At 48.8% G+C, this 13731-nt stretch overlaps 1 protein-coding gene across 3 annotated transcripts in view; it reads left to right on the top strand.

The window, feature by feature from the left end:
* Positions 1-13731, top strand: part of RBM26 (RNA binding motif protein 26) — a 421593-nt gene that overhangs the window by 10426 nt on the left and 397436 nt on the right. For all 3 annotated transcript variants that reach the window (XM_063952997.1, XM_063952996.1, XM_063952995.1), the window contains exon 2: positions 10689-10807. In XM_063952997.1, the coding sequence (XP_063809067.1) occupies positions 10689-10807 (119 nt within the window). The remainder of the gene's footprint in view (positions 1-10688; positions 10808-13731) is intronic.

The following is a 13731-nucleotide window of genomic DNA, read 5'->3' as shown; positions in this document are numbered from 1 at the left end:
ATGTGTTCCCTCCTCTGCCTCTCATACCCAAGGTACTGAGATTGATAAGATGGAGAGGAGTAAGCACTATATTTGTGGTTCCGGATTGGCCAAGAAGGACTTGGTAACCGGAACTTCAAGAGATGCTCACGGAGGATCCGTGGCCTCTACCTCTAAGAAGGGACCTGCTCCAGCAAGGACCCTGTCTGTTCCAAGACTTACCGCGGCTGCGTTTGACGGCATGGCGGTTGAACGCCGGCTCCTGAAGGAAAAAAGGCATTCCGGATGAAGTCATCCCTATCCTGATCAAAGCCAGGAAGGATGTAACCGCAAAAACATTATCACCGCAATTGGCGAAAATATGTTGCGTGGTGCGAGGCCAGTAAGGCCCGACGGAGGAAATTCAACTGGGTCGATTCCTACATTTCCTGCAAACAGGAGTGTCTATGGGCCTGAAATTGGGGTCCATTAAGGTTCAAATTTCGGCCCTGTCAATTTTCTTCCAAAAAGAACTAGCTTCAGTCCCTGAAGTTCAGACGTTTGTAAAAGGGGTACTGCATATACAGCCTCCTTTTGTGCCTCCAGTGGCACTTTGGGATCTCAATGTAGTTTTGGGTTCCAAAAGTCACATTGGTTTGAACCACTTAAATCTGTGGAGTTAAAATATCTCACATGGAAAGTGGTCATGCTGTTGGCCCTGGCCTGGGCCAGGCGCGTGTCAGAATTGGCGGCTTTATCCTGAAAAAGCCCTTATCTGATTTTCCATTCGGACAGGGCGGAATTGAGGACTCGTCCTCAGTTTCTCCCCAAGGTGGTTTCAGCGTCTCACCTGAACCAACCTATTGGTGGTGCTTGCGGCTACTAGGGACTTGGAGGCCTCCAAGTTGCTAGACGTTGTCAGTGCCCTGAAAATATATGTTTCCAGGACGGCTGGAGTCAGGAAATCTGACTCGCTGTTTATCCTGTGTGCACCCAACAAGCTGGGTGCTCCTGCTTCTAAGCAGACTATTGCTCGTTGGATTTGTAGTACAATTCAGCTTGCACATTCTGTGGCAGGCCTGCCACAGCCAAAAATCTGTAAATGCCCACTCCACAAGGAAGGTGGGCTCATCTTGGGCGGCTGCCCGAGGGGTCTCGGCTTTACAACTTTGCCGAGCAGCTACTTGGTCAGGATCAAATACGTTTGTAAAATTCTACAAAATTGATATCCTGGCTGAGGAGGACCTGGAGTTCTCTCATTTGGTGCTGCAGAGTCATCCGCACTCTCCCGCCCGTTTGGGAGCTTTGGTATAATCCCCATGGTCCTTACGGAGTCCCCAGCATCCACTTAGGACGTTAGAGAAAATAAGAATTTACTTACCGATAATTCTATTTCTCATAGTCCGTAGTGGATGCTGGGCGCCCATCCCAAGTGCGGATTGTCTGCAATACTTGTACATAGTTATTGTTACAAAAATCGGGTTATTATTGTTGTGAGCCATCTTTCAGAGGCTCCTCTGTTATCATACTGTTAACTGGGTTCAGATCACAGGTTATACGGTGTGATTGGTGTGGCTGGTATGAGTCTTACCCGGGATTCAAAATCCTTCCTTATTGTGTACGCTCGTCCGGGCACAGTATCCTAACTGAGGCTTGGAGGAGGGTCATAGGGGGAGGAGCCAGTGCACACCAGATAGTCCTAAAGCTTTCTTTAGATGTGCCCAGTCTCCTGCGGAGCCGCTATTCCCCATGGTCCTTACGGAGTCCCCAGCATCCACTACGGACTATGAGAAATAGAATTATCGGTAAGTAAATTCTTATTATAAGCAGCTATAGGGGGAAAATTCACTTTGTGTATAGTGTCTATCCCTCTGTTATATAGCGCTCTGGTGTGTACTGGCATACTCTCTGTCTCCCCAAAGGACTTTGTGGGGTCCTGTCCTCAGTCAGAGCATTCCCTGTGTGTGGGTGCGGTGTGTCGGTACGGCTGTGTCGACATGTTTGATGAGGACGCTTACGTGGAGGCGGAGCAGGTGCCGATAAGTGTGATGTCTCCCCCTGCGGGGCCGACACCTGAGTGGATGGATATGTGGAAGGTATTAACCGACAGTGTCAACTCCTTGCATAAAAGGTTCGATGACACAGCTTTGGGACAGCCGGCATCTCAGCCCGCGCCTGCCCAGGCATCTCAGAGGCCGTCGGGCTCAAAAACGCCCGCTACCTCAGATGGCAGACACAGATGTCGACACGGAGTCTGACTCCAGTGTCGACGAGGATGAGACAAATATACAATCCACTAGGGCCATCCGATGCATGATTACGGCAATGAAAAATGTGTTGCACATTTCTGACATTAACCCGGTTACCACAAAAAAGGGTATTATGTTTGGGGAGAAAAAGCAGCCAGTGACTTTTCCCCCATTTGATGAGTTAAATGAATTGTGTGAAGAAGCGTGGGGTTCCCCAGATAAGAAACTAGTAATTTCTAAGCGGTTACTAATGGCGTACCCTTTCCTGCCAACGGATAGGTTACGCTGGGAGACATCCCCTAAGGTGGACAAGGCGCTCACACGCTTATCAATAAAGGTAGTCTTATATATGAGAGATGCACAGAGGGACATTTGCCGGCTGGCATCTAGAATTAATGCGATGTCCATTTCTGCCAGGAGAGTATTATGGACTCGGCAGTGGACAGGTGATGCTGATTCTAAAAGGCACATGGAAATTTTGCCTTATAAGGGTGAGGAATTGTTTGGGGACGGTCTTTCGGACCTCGTATCCACAGCAACAGCTGGGAAGTCGACTTTTTTACCTCAGGTTCCCTCACAGCCTAAGAAAGCACCGTATTATCAAGTACAGTCCTTTCGGCCTCAGAAAGGCAAGCGGGTTAGAGGCGCGTCCTTTCTGCCCAGAGGCAGGGGTAGAGGGAAAAAGCTGCACCATACAGCCAGTTCCCAAGAACAAAAATCCTCCCCTGCTTCCACTAAGTCCACCGCATGACGCTGGGGCTCCACATGTGGAGCCAGGTGCGGTGGGGGCCCGTCTCCGGAACTTCAGCGACCAGTGGGTTCGCTCACAGGTGGATCTCTGGGTTCTACAAGTGGTATCTCAGGGATACAAGCTGGAGTTCGAGACGTCTCCCCCTCGCCGTAACCTCAAATCAGCCTTGCCAGCTACTCCCCAGGACAGGGAGGTAGTACTGGCGGCAATTCACAAGCTGTACCTCCAGCAGGTGATAATCAAAGTTCCCCTCCTTCAACAGGGACGGGGTTACTATTCCACAATGTTTGTGGTACCAAAACCAGACGGTTCGGTGAGACCCATTCTAAATTTGAAATCCTTGAACACTTATATAAGGAAGTTCAAGTTCAAAATGGAATCGCTCAGGGCGGTTATTGCAAGCCTGGAAGAGGGGGATTACATGGTATCACTGGACATCAAGGATGCTTACCTACATGTCCCCATTTACCCACCTCACCAGGTGTACCTCCGTTTTGTGGTACAGGACTGCCATTACCAATTCCAGACGTTGCCGTTTGGTCTGTCCACGGCACCGAGGGTATTTACCAAAGTAATGGCCGAAATGATGATACTCTTTCTAAAGAAGGGAGTTAGAATTATCCCATACTTGGACGATCTCCTTATAAAGGCGAGGTCCAGGGAGCAGTTGTTGGTCGGTGTAGCACTATCTCAGGAAGTGCTACAACAGCACGGCTGGATTCTGAATATCTCGAAGTCGCAGCTGGTTCCTACGACGCGTCTGCTGTTCCTGGGTATGATTCTGGACACAGAACAGAAGAAGGTGTTTCTCCCGGAGGAGAAGGCCAAGGAGTTGTCATCTCTGGTCAGAGACCTCCTAAAACCAAAACAGGTGTCGGTGCATCACTGCACGCGGGTCCTGGGAAAGATGGTAGCTTCTTACGAGGCAATTCCATTCGGCAGGTTCCATGCACGGATCTTTCAGTGGGATCTATTAGACAAGTGGTCCGGATCGCATCTTCAGATGCATCGGCTGATCACCCTGTTCCCGAGGGCCAGGGTGTCTCTGCTGTGGTGGCTGCAGAGTGCTCATCTTCTCGAGGGCCGCAGATTCGGCATACAGGACTGGGTCCTGGTGACCACGGATGCAAGCCTCCGAGGTTGGGGGGCAGTCACTCAGGGAAGAAACTTCCAAGGACAATGGTCGAGTCAGGAGGCTTGTCTGCACATAAATATTCTGGAACTAAGGGCCATTTACAATGCCCTAAGTCAGGCAAAACCCCTGCTTCAAAACCAGCCGGTGCTGATTCAGTCAGACAACATCACGGCGGTCGCCCATGTAAACCGACAGGGCGGCACAAGAAGCAGGATGGCGATGGCAGAAGCCACAAGGATTCTCCGATGGGCGGAAAATCACGTGATAGCACTGTCAGCAGTGTTCATTCCGGGAGTGGACAACTGGGAAGCAGACTTCCTCAGCAGGCATGACCTCCACCCGGGAGAGTGGGGACTTCATCCAGAAGTCTTCCAGCTGATTGTAAATCGTTGGGAAAGGCCACAGGTGGACATGATGGCGTCCCGCCTCAACTAAAAGCTAAAAAGATATTGCGCCAGGTCAAGGGACCCTCAGGCGATAGCTGTGGACGCTCTAGTGACACCGTGGGTGTACTAGTCGGTTTATGTGTTCCCTCCTCTTCCTCTCATACCAAAGGTACTGAGGATAATAAGAAAGAGAGGAGTAAGAACTATACTCATCGTTCCGGATTGGCCAAGAAGGACTTGGTACCCGGAACTACAAGAAATGATCTCAGAGGACCCTTGGCCTCTGCCGCTCCGACAGGACCTGCTACAGCAGGGGCCCTGTCTGTACCAAGACTTACCGCGGCTGCGTTTGACGGCATGGCGGTTGAACGCCGGATCCTGATGGAAAAGGGCATTCCGGTTGAAGTCATTCCTACGCTGATAAAAGCTAGGAAGGATGTGACAGCAAAACATTATCACCGCATATGGCGAAAATATGTTGCTTGGTGTGAGGCTATGAAGGCCCCAACAGAAGAATTTCAGCTGGGTCGATTTCTGCACTTCCTACAGTCAGGAGTGACTATGGGCCTAAAATTGGGATCCATTAAAGTCCAGATTTCGGCCCTGTCTATTTTCTTTAAAAAAGAACTGGCTTCCCTTCCTGAAGTTCAGACGTTTGTTAAGGGAGTGCTGCATATTCAGCCCCCTTTTGTGCCTCCAGTGGCACCTTGGGATCTCAACGTTGTGTTGGATTTCCTAAAATCACATTGGTTTGAGCCACTTCAGACCGTGGAGTTGAAATATCTCACGTGGAAAGTGGTCATGCTTTTGGCCTTGGCTTTGGCTAGGCGTGTGTCAGAATTGGCGGCTTTGTCATGTAAGAGCTAGAGATGAGCGGATTCGGTTTTACTCGGATTTACTCGGTTCTCAAAACGGCATCTGATTGGCTATCCCAAACACGTGACATCCGTGAGCCAATAAGATGCCATTTTGAGAACCGAGTAAAACCGAATCCGCTCATCTCTAGTAAGAGCTCCTATCTGATCTTCCATATGGACAGGGCAGAATTGAGGACTCGTACCCAATTTCTCCCTAAGGTGGTATCAGCGTTTCATTTGAACCAACCTATTGTGGTGCCTGCGGCTACTCGGGACTTGGAGGCTTCCAAGTTGCTGAATGTAGTCCGGGCCCTGAAAATCTATGTTTCCAGGACGGCTAGAGTCCGAAAAACTGACTCGCTGTTTATCCTGCATGCACCCAACAAGCTGGGTGCTGCTGCTTCTAAGCAGACTATTGCTCGCTGGATCTGTTGCACGATTCAACTTGCACATTCTACGGCTGGACTGCCGCATCCTAAATCAGTCAAAGCCCATTCCACGAGGAAGGTGGGCTCTTCTTGGGCGGCTGCCTGAGGGGTCTCGGCTTTACAACTTTGCCGAGCTGCTACCTGGTCGGGATCAAACACGTTTGCAAAATTCTACAAGTTTGATACCCTGGCTGAGGAGGACCTTGAGTTTGCTCATTCGGTACTGCAGAGTCATCCACACTCTCCCGCCCGTTTGGGAGCTTTGGTATAATCCCCATGGTCCTTACGGAGTACCCAGCATCCACTAGGACGTCAGAGAAAATAAGATTTTACTCACCGGTAAATCTATTTCTCGTAGTCCGTAGTGGATGCTGGGAGCCCGTCCCAAGTGCGGAATTCTGCAATACTGGTACATAGTTATTGCTTAACTATAGGGTTTTTTGTTCTGAGCCATCAGTTGAATGAGGCTCAGTTGTTGTTCATACTGTTAACTGGGTTTAGTTATCACGAGTTGTACGGTGTGATTGGTGTGGCTGGTATGAGTCTTACCCTGGATTCCAAATCCTTTCCTTGTAATGTCAGCTCTTCCGGGCACAGTTTCCCTAACTGAGGTCTGGAGGAGGTGCATAGAGGGAGGAGCCAGTGCACACCAGATGTAGTACCTAATCTTTTCTTTAAAGAAGTGCCCAGTCTCCTGCGGAGCCCGTTTATTCCCCATGGTCCTTACGGAGTACCCAGCATCCACTACGGACTACGAGAAATTGATTTACCGGTGAGTAAAATCTTATTTTTAAGTGGCCACACCCATTTTTTTGGCGCGCGCGGGGGCAGACTTGTATGGCCCCCGAAGGATTTTATAAATATCCAAATGGCCCTCGGTAGAAAAAAGGTTCCCCACCCCTGCTGTAAAGCAACTACTCATTACTCTGGTCTTCTCAGATGAAACTGGTTTTAAGGGGGGTACTCACGGAGCGATCGCTGCTTAAAATCGAAGCAATTTGACTAGATTGCTTAGATTTTAAGCAATGATCTCTCCGTGTGTACCCCCACAGCGACGCGCGATCGCCGTCTCCCCCCCACACGTTCAGCACACATCTCTCCCCAAATCTGGCCATGGATACGGCCCTTAAGCCAAAGAAGACTTCTAAAGGGGGGTACTCACAGAGAGATACATGCTTAAAATCTAAGCAATCTGACTAGATTGCTTAGATTTTAAGAACAGATCACTTGTGTGTACCCCCAGGCCACGCATCGCTGTCGCCGGTGCTAGATTGGCCTGCATGCAGGCTCAATCTAGCACGTCGCTCATTTCACCCGCTGGGTGAAATGAGCAGCACCCCGTCCTCCCCCCGAATCGCTCAGCACACATCGCCCTGTGCTGAGTGGCTGGAGAGATGTGTGCTGAGCGGTTCGCTCAGCACACATATCTCCCATGTATATGGGCCTCTACTCTCACAGTGTAATCCCATTGTTTGATTAGTGTTTTATCTTTCTGATCATGTTCTCCAGTTGGCTGAACAGATATCAAGTTAGGCTGTATTTTGATTTTCAGGGTGATAGCATCTCAAATTTTACCACTTTCACACCGAGGCGGGTCGCACCCGGGAGCCTGACACGGGAGTTCCCAGTGTGCGACCTGCCTCAGTACCCCTTTCACACCGCAGACTGCAACCCGGCATAGTGCCGGGTTGGTGACGCGGCGTGGGCGGTGCTGGGAGATCACATGATCTTCAAGCGGCTGCCGTTCACACTGCACAGCGAACTGGGTTGAACACGAGTTCAACTTTGCTCGCTCAACCCGGTATATTGTCCCTGGTACCTTTCACACTGCACATTACAGATATGTTTGTGCCAAACTCCAGACTAATGTACCAGTTTTACAGTCATGCTCTCTCTGCTGCTAGTGTTTCTCTGTAGTCCCAATCGTACAGCGTACTGCTCAGGCACTGCCTGGCAATAATTTCCTTGCGCAGTCTATGAATTATGATTTAGTGTTCATTCTTGCACGCATGCTCTCTGCTCTGGTGTATCTAGCACACTCTGTTCTGTATCTCACCACTAAGATACAGACCAGAGTGTGCTAGAAGCTCAAGAACAGAGAAAGATGCCCCAGGCAGGAAAGAGGGCCTACAGGGCTTTTGACAGGCGCAGGGTGCTAGAATTAACAGTTTCATTTATGCGTACTGATCGTATTTGGCAAGGGACTGAATATATTCAGGATTTATAAGACCATGGTATGTGTCTGTGCTTTCTTTTTGGAAACTATCCTATTGCTTAATAATTTCTCCCTTACAACTTCAGAAACGTGTTTTACAGTATGAACAAAGCACTATTTTGTACTATTAAGAACTTTTAGAAGTGCACAGCAGCTAATAACCGCATATAAGATTTTCTGGGTTTTTTTTTGTTTTACCATTCCTGGAACATCTAACCCTATTACAGTGATTGTGCTGAGCGAAAAAAAATTGTGGGTCCCAGGGGCCCTTTATACAAAAAAATAAACAAATAAATTTGGGTCCCACTCCACTGTTTCTGGGTCCCATCACCTCTTATAGGGCTTAGGCAGAGCTGGTGGCAGGAGGAGTCAAGGGGTGTAAGGGTAAGCATCAGTTGGGTAGAGCTGGGGGAAGAAGAAGGGAGAATTTGGGGTGGAGGTGGGTAAGGGCAGGCAGTGCTGGGGGAAAGGTAGATGGCAGCTGGGGCATGACTGGAGCAAGGAGGGAGTTAGCAGCAGGAGGATAGGGGAACGGTATTGGTGAGGCAAGAATGGGGTTAGGGGCAGGCACTGCTGGGGTTAGGGAGGGGGTAAGGGTAGATAGCAGCAGGGGCAGTACTGGGGGGGGGGCAAGGAGAGGGTTACAGTCAAGCAGTGATGGGGGTAGGGAGGGAGTAAAGTTAGATAGCAGCTAGGATAGTACTGGGTGCCAGGAGGGGGTTACGGGCAGGTAGTGCTAGGGAGGAGGTAAGGGTAGGTGACAGCTGGGATAGTACAGGGTGCAAGGAGGGGGTTTAGGGGCAGGCAGTGCTAGAGGTAAGGAAGGGGGTGATGAAGGGAAAATCATGCTTTAACCTATTTCTACAATACTGCAGACTGATCCTCCCAGGATACACAAAGCCCAGTTACGACCTTCTCATACACAAACGCTGCTGAAGGGGAAGACGGTCACACACTTCTACACACAATGATTTTAGTAGTAGGCCAGCCTACATGTGTATAGAAGGAAGGGTATTTGTGCTCACAGCGAGTAACCTCTAAGTGACCATACCCCTCCCTCCACAGTGCAGGTGACTGCGGGCATTTGCTATACTATGCTCTCTACCGTTCATGCATCCTTACCATGCAAGGTCACAGACTACACGTCCTGAGACTGTCTTCCCGTGCACAGATACCGTCCAGGAAACAGCCAGTCACCTCCTGTGTGCTGCTGATTGACCAGGGCGCTGGAACACAGAGCCAGATGAGCACGACCTGTGGGTCCTAGTCACCTATTTTGTGGTAAAATACATGCTATAGCGTGTTTTTGGAACACAGTACAGGTTGAGTATCCCATATCCAAATATTCCGAAATACGGACTTTTCTGAGTGAGAGTGAGATAGTGAAACCTTTGATTTTTGATGGCTCAATGTATACAAACTTTAATACACAAAGTTATTATAAATATTGTATTAAATGACCTTCAGGCTGTGTGTATAAGGTGTATATGAAACATGAATGAATTGTGTGAATGTACACACACTTTGTTTAATGCACAAAGTTATACAAAATATTGGCTAAAATGACCTTCAGGCTGTGTGTATAAGGTGTATATGACACATAAATGCCTTCTGTGCAAGGACTTAGGTCCCATCGCCATGATATCTCATTATGGTATGCAATTATTCCAAAATACGGAAAAATCCGATATCCAAAATACCTCTGGTCCCAAGCATTTTGGATAAGGGATACTCAACCTGTATTACTCTGTGGGGTCTGATCTGTTAGGTGCGAGGGGAGCAAATTGCCATTACAATAGTGTGAATGCTGGCAATGTTGTGGCCTGATCTTGCCACCAAACTTGGGGATTCTTCCATGCATCCCTATTGGGTTACCAACCAAAAGTCAGAGTTTGGAAGTACCGTAAATGCGGCATATGCCTGTACTTATTCTGTAAGCTGAAAGCTGACTCACTCCTAATAAGACCGACCTGTTTTGTGACACATGAGTAATGATGTCCGGAGAGAGACTGCAGTCCACTGACCAATTTCTTTTAATGGTATCCTATCCATGACGGAGTCCTCATTTGTCCAAGCAGCTCATTCTTGCATCAGAACTCATATGCTCCTCTACTATCAATATTTGCTTAATGGTAGAAAGCCGACCATAACACATTTAGTTGGTGTGTCCTACATTATGCCCCTTATACCTATGACTCATCCTACTGCAGACAGCATAAAAACAACACTAAGCATCTCTATGCTACCTGCAGGAGTCTGTCCTGGTGCCATCACACCTCAGGAGGGACCTGATATGCTGTGTTGCTGAGCAAAATATTTTCAGAGGAAAAGGTTCACTCCAAAGAGGAATAAAAGCAACCTTATACCCCTTTTACACTGACAATTTTTGTCCTGGGATTTTGCACGTGAACGCGCATCATCCCGGGATTTTTGTCAGTGTAAAAGGGTACACTTACAATTTCCCGGGACGAGCATCCCGGAATTTCAACCCAGGTCTCGAATGTAAAAGGGGTATTAATACAGTGTCTCCCTAGAATTTACACAGCGCATATTGTATGCTAATGTACCGCGTCCACCAGGATGTGAAGTTGCTCTGTGGGACGAAATGCCAATTGTACTTTTAACTGGTTACAGATAGTTTGAACTGTCTATGTTAACTGTGTTTGATGTAGCTGATCATGTTCCTCTTTTCTTGTTTCCCGGCTGCAGTTGTGACGCTGACCCTTCAGCCCTTGCAAAGTATGTTCTTGCATTAGTAAAAAAGGATAAAAATGACCGAGAACTGAAGGCACTGTGCATAGATCAACTTGATGTTTTTCTTCAGAGAGGTAATTTTCTACAGTATAGAAATATGGTGTTCTTGTCTGTTATACTAAAATGAATGTAAATATTTATTTTTCAGGAAAATACACTTATGAGATTATCGGTGCTATCCTCCTTCGATTTCGACCACATCTGTGAGAGAAATCGAAGGATTGTATGCACATTTTAGGTACCTTGAGACGCGATGCGCGGGTACGCCGCTTGAATATCGCGTCTCAATATATTATGTGCTGCACATAATATTTCTTGCATCGCAGTGTGATCGCATGTGGTTTTAAACCCACATGAGATATATCGCACTGTGATGTGCGATGGGTACCTGCCAGGAGCGGCCAGAGGCTGCTCCCACTCAGCGGTGACGTGCCCATCACGTGATTACCATGCGATCTATCGCATGATCACATGGTAACCACTTTGGCAGTTCAGGTGCGATTTGATCGCACCTGAACTGCCGGTGCGATGCCCCGCGATGTCGCGTCGCGGGGCATCGCACAAGTGTATGGCCAGCATAAGGTAGACCTTTAACATAAAGGGGATATACAATTGTTTGAAAAGTTGGTTGGGTGTCTGTTTTTTCCTGTCTATTAGCCCTGAGGGCAATTTATGACACCTTGGCTGGCAAATCATCACAATATATAGTCCCAGGGCTATATATGTGATAAATTACCCCTGCCAGAATCCATAAAAAAGAGGGAGAAAAGTCAGCCGAAAAAGGGGCGGGGCTTCTCCCTCAGCACACTGGCGCCATTTTTTCTTCACAGTGCAGCTGGAAGACAGCTCCCCAGGCTCTCCCCTGTAGTTTTCAGGCTCAAAGGGTTAAAAAGAGAGGGAGGGCACTAAATTTAGGCGCAATATATGTATACAAGCAGCTATTGGGGGAAAAATCACTCAGTTATAGTGTTAATCCCTGCATTATATAGCGCTCTGGTGTGTGCTGGCATACTCTCTCTCTGTCTCCCCAAAGGACTTTGTGGGGTCCTGTCCTCAGTCAGAGCATTCCCTGTGTGTGTGCGGTGTGTCGGTACGGCTGTGTCGACATGTTGGATGAGGAAGGTTACGTGGAGGCGGAGCAGAGGCCGATAAATGGGATGTCGCCCCCTGTGGGGCCGACACCAGAGTGGATGGATAGGTGGAAGGTATTAACCGACAATGTCAACTCCTTACATAAAAGGCTGGATGACGTAACAGCTGTGGGACAGCCGGCTTCTCAGCCCGCGCCTGCCCAGGCGTCTCAAAGGCCATCAGGGGCTCAAAAAACGCCCGTTACCTCAGATGGCAGACACAGATGTCGACACGGAGTCTGACTCCAGTGTCGACGAGGTTGAGACATATACACAATCCACTAGGAACATCCGTTACATGATCTCGGCAATGAAAAATGTGTTACGCATTTCTGACATGAACCCAAGTACCACATAAAAGGGGTTTTATTTTCTCTGACGTCCTAGTGGATGCTGGGGACTCCGTAAGGACCACGGGAATAGCGTCTCCGCAGGAGTCTGGGCACAAAAGTAAAGCTTTAGGACTACCTGGTGTGCACTGGCTCCTCCCCCTATGACCCTCCTCCAAGCCTCAGTTAGATTTTTGTGCCCGAACGAGAAGGGTGCACACTAGGTGGCTCTCCTGAGCTGCTTAGTGAAAAGTTTAGTTTTAGGTTTTTTATTTTCAGTGAGACCTGCTGGCAACAGGCTCACTGCATCGAGGGACTAAGGGGAGAAGAAGCGAACTCACCTGCGTGCAGAGTGGATTGGGCTTCTTAGGCTACTGGACACCATTAGCTCCAGAGGGATCGGACACAGGCCCAGCCATGGAGTCCGGTCCCAGAGCCGCGCCGCCGGCCCCCTTACAGAGCCAGAAGCAAGAAGAGGTCCGGAAAATCGGCGGCAGAAGACATCCTGTCTTCACCAAGGTAGCGCACAGCACTGCAGCTGTGTGCCATTGCTCCTCAGCACACTTCACACTTCGGTCACTGAGGGTGCAGGGCGCTAGGGGGGGGGCGCCCTGAGCAGCAATAAAAACACCTTGGCTGGCGAAAATACATCACATATAGCCCCCAGGGCTATATGGATGAATTTTAACCCCTGCCAGAATACACAGAAAAACGGGAGATAAGGCCGCCGAGAAGGGGGCGGAGCCTATCTCCTCAGCACACTGGTGCCATTTTCCCTCACAGCTCCGTTGGAGGGAAGCTCCCTGGCTCTCCCCTGCAGTCACTACACTACAGAAAGGGTTAAAAAAGAGAGGGGGGCACTAATTAGGCGCAGTATTAAAAATACAGCAGCTATAAGGGGAAAAACACTTATATAAGGTTATCCCTGTATATATATATATATAGCGCTCTGGTGTGTGCTGGCAAACTCTCCCTCTGTCTCCCCAAAGGGCTAGTGGGGTCCTGTCCTCTATCAGAGCATTCCCTGTGTGTGTGCTGTGTGTCGGTACGTTTGTGTCGACATGTATGAGGAGGAAAATGATGTGGAGACGGAGCAAATTGCCTGTAATAGTGATGTCACCCCCTAGGGGGTCGACACCTGAGTGGATGAACTGTTGGAAGGAATTACGTGACAGTGTCAGCTCTGTATAAAAGACAGTGGTTGACATGAGACAGCCGGCTACTCAGCTTGTGCCTGTCCAGACGTCTCATAGGCCGTCAGGGGCTCTAAAGCGCCCGTTACCTCAGATGGCAGATACAAATACGAGTACCACCAAAAAGGGGTATTATGTTCGGTGAGGAAAAACTACCTGTAGTTTTCCTGAATCTGAGAAATTAAATGAGGTGTGTGATGATGCGTGGGTTTCCCCCGATAACAACTGATAATTTCTAAAATGTTATTGGCATTATATCCTTTCCCGCCAGAGGTTAGGGTGCGTTGTGAAACACCCCCTAGGGTGGGTAAAGCGCTCACACGCTTGTAAGAACAAGGGCTCTACC

This window comes from Pseudophryne corroboree, chromosome 2 (genome assembly GCF_028390025.1).
Source record: "Pseudophryne corroboree isolate aPseCor3 chromosome 2, aPseCor3.hap2, whole genome shotgun sequence".
NCBI classification, from domain to species: domain Eukaryota; kingdom Metazoa; phylum Chordata; class Amphibia; order Anura; family Myobatrachidae; genus Pseudophryne; species Pseudophryne corroboree.
The sequence above is the reverse complement of the archived record's forward strand: the minus strand, read 5'-3'. Positions and strand labels throughout refer to the sequence as shown.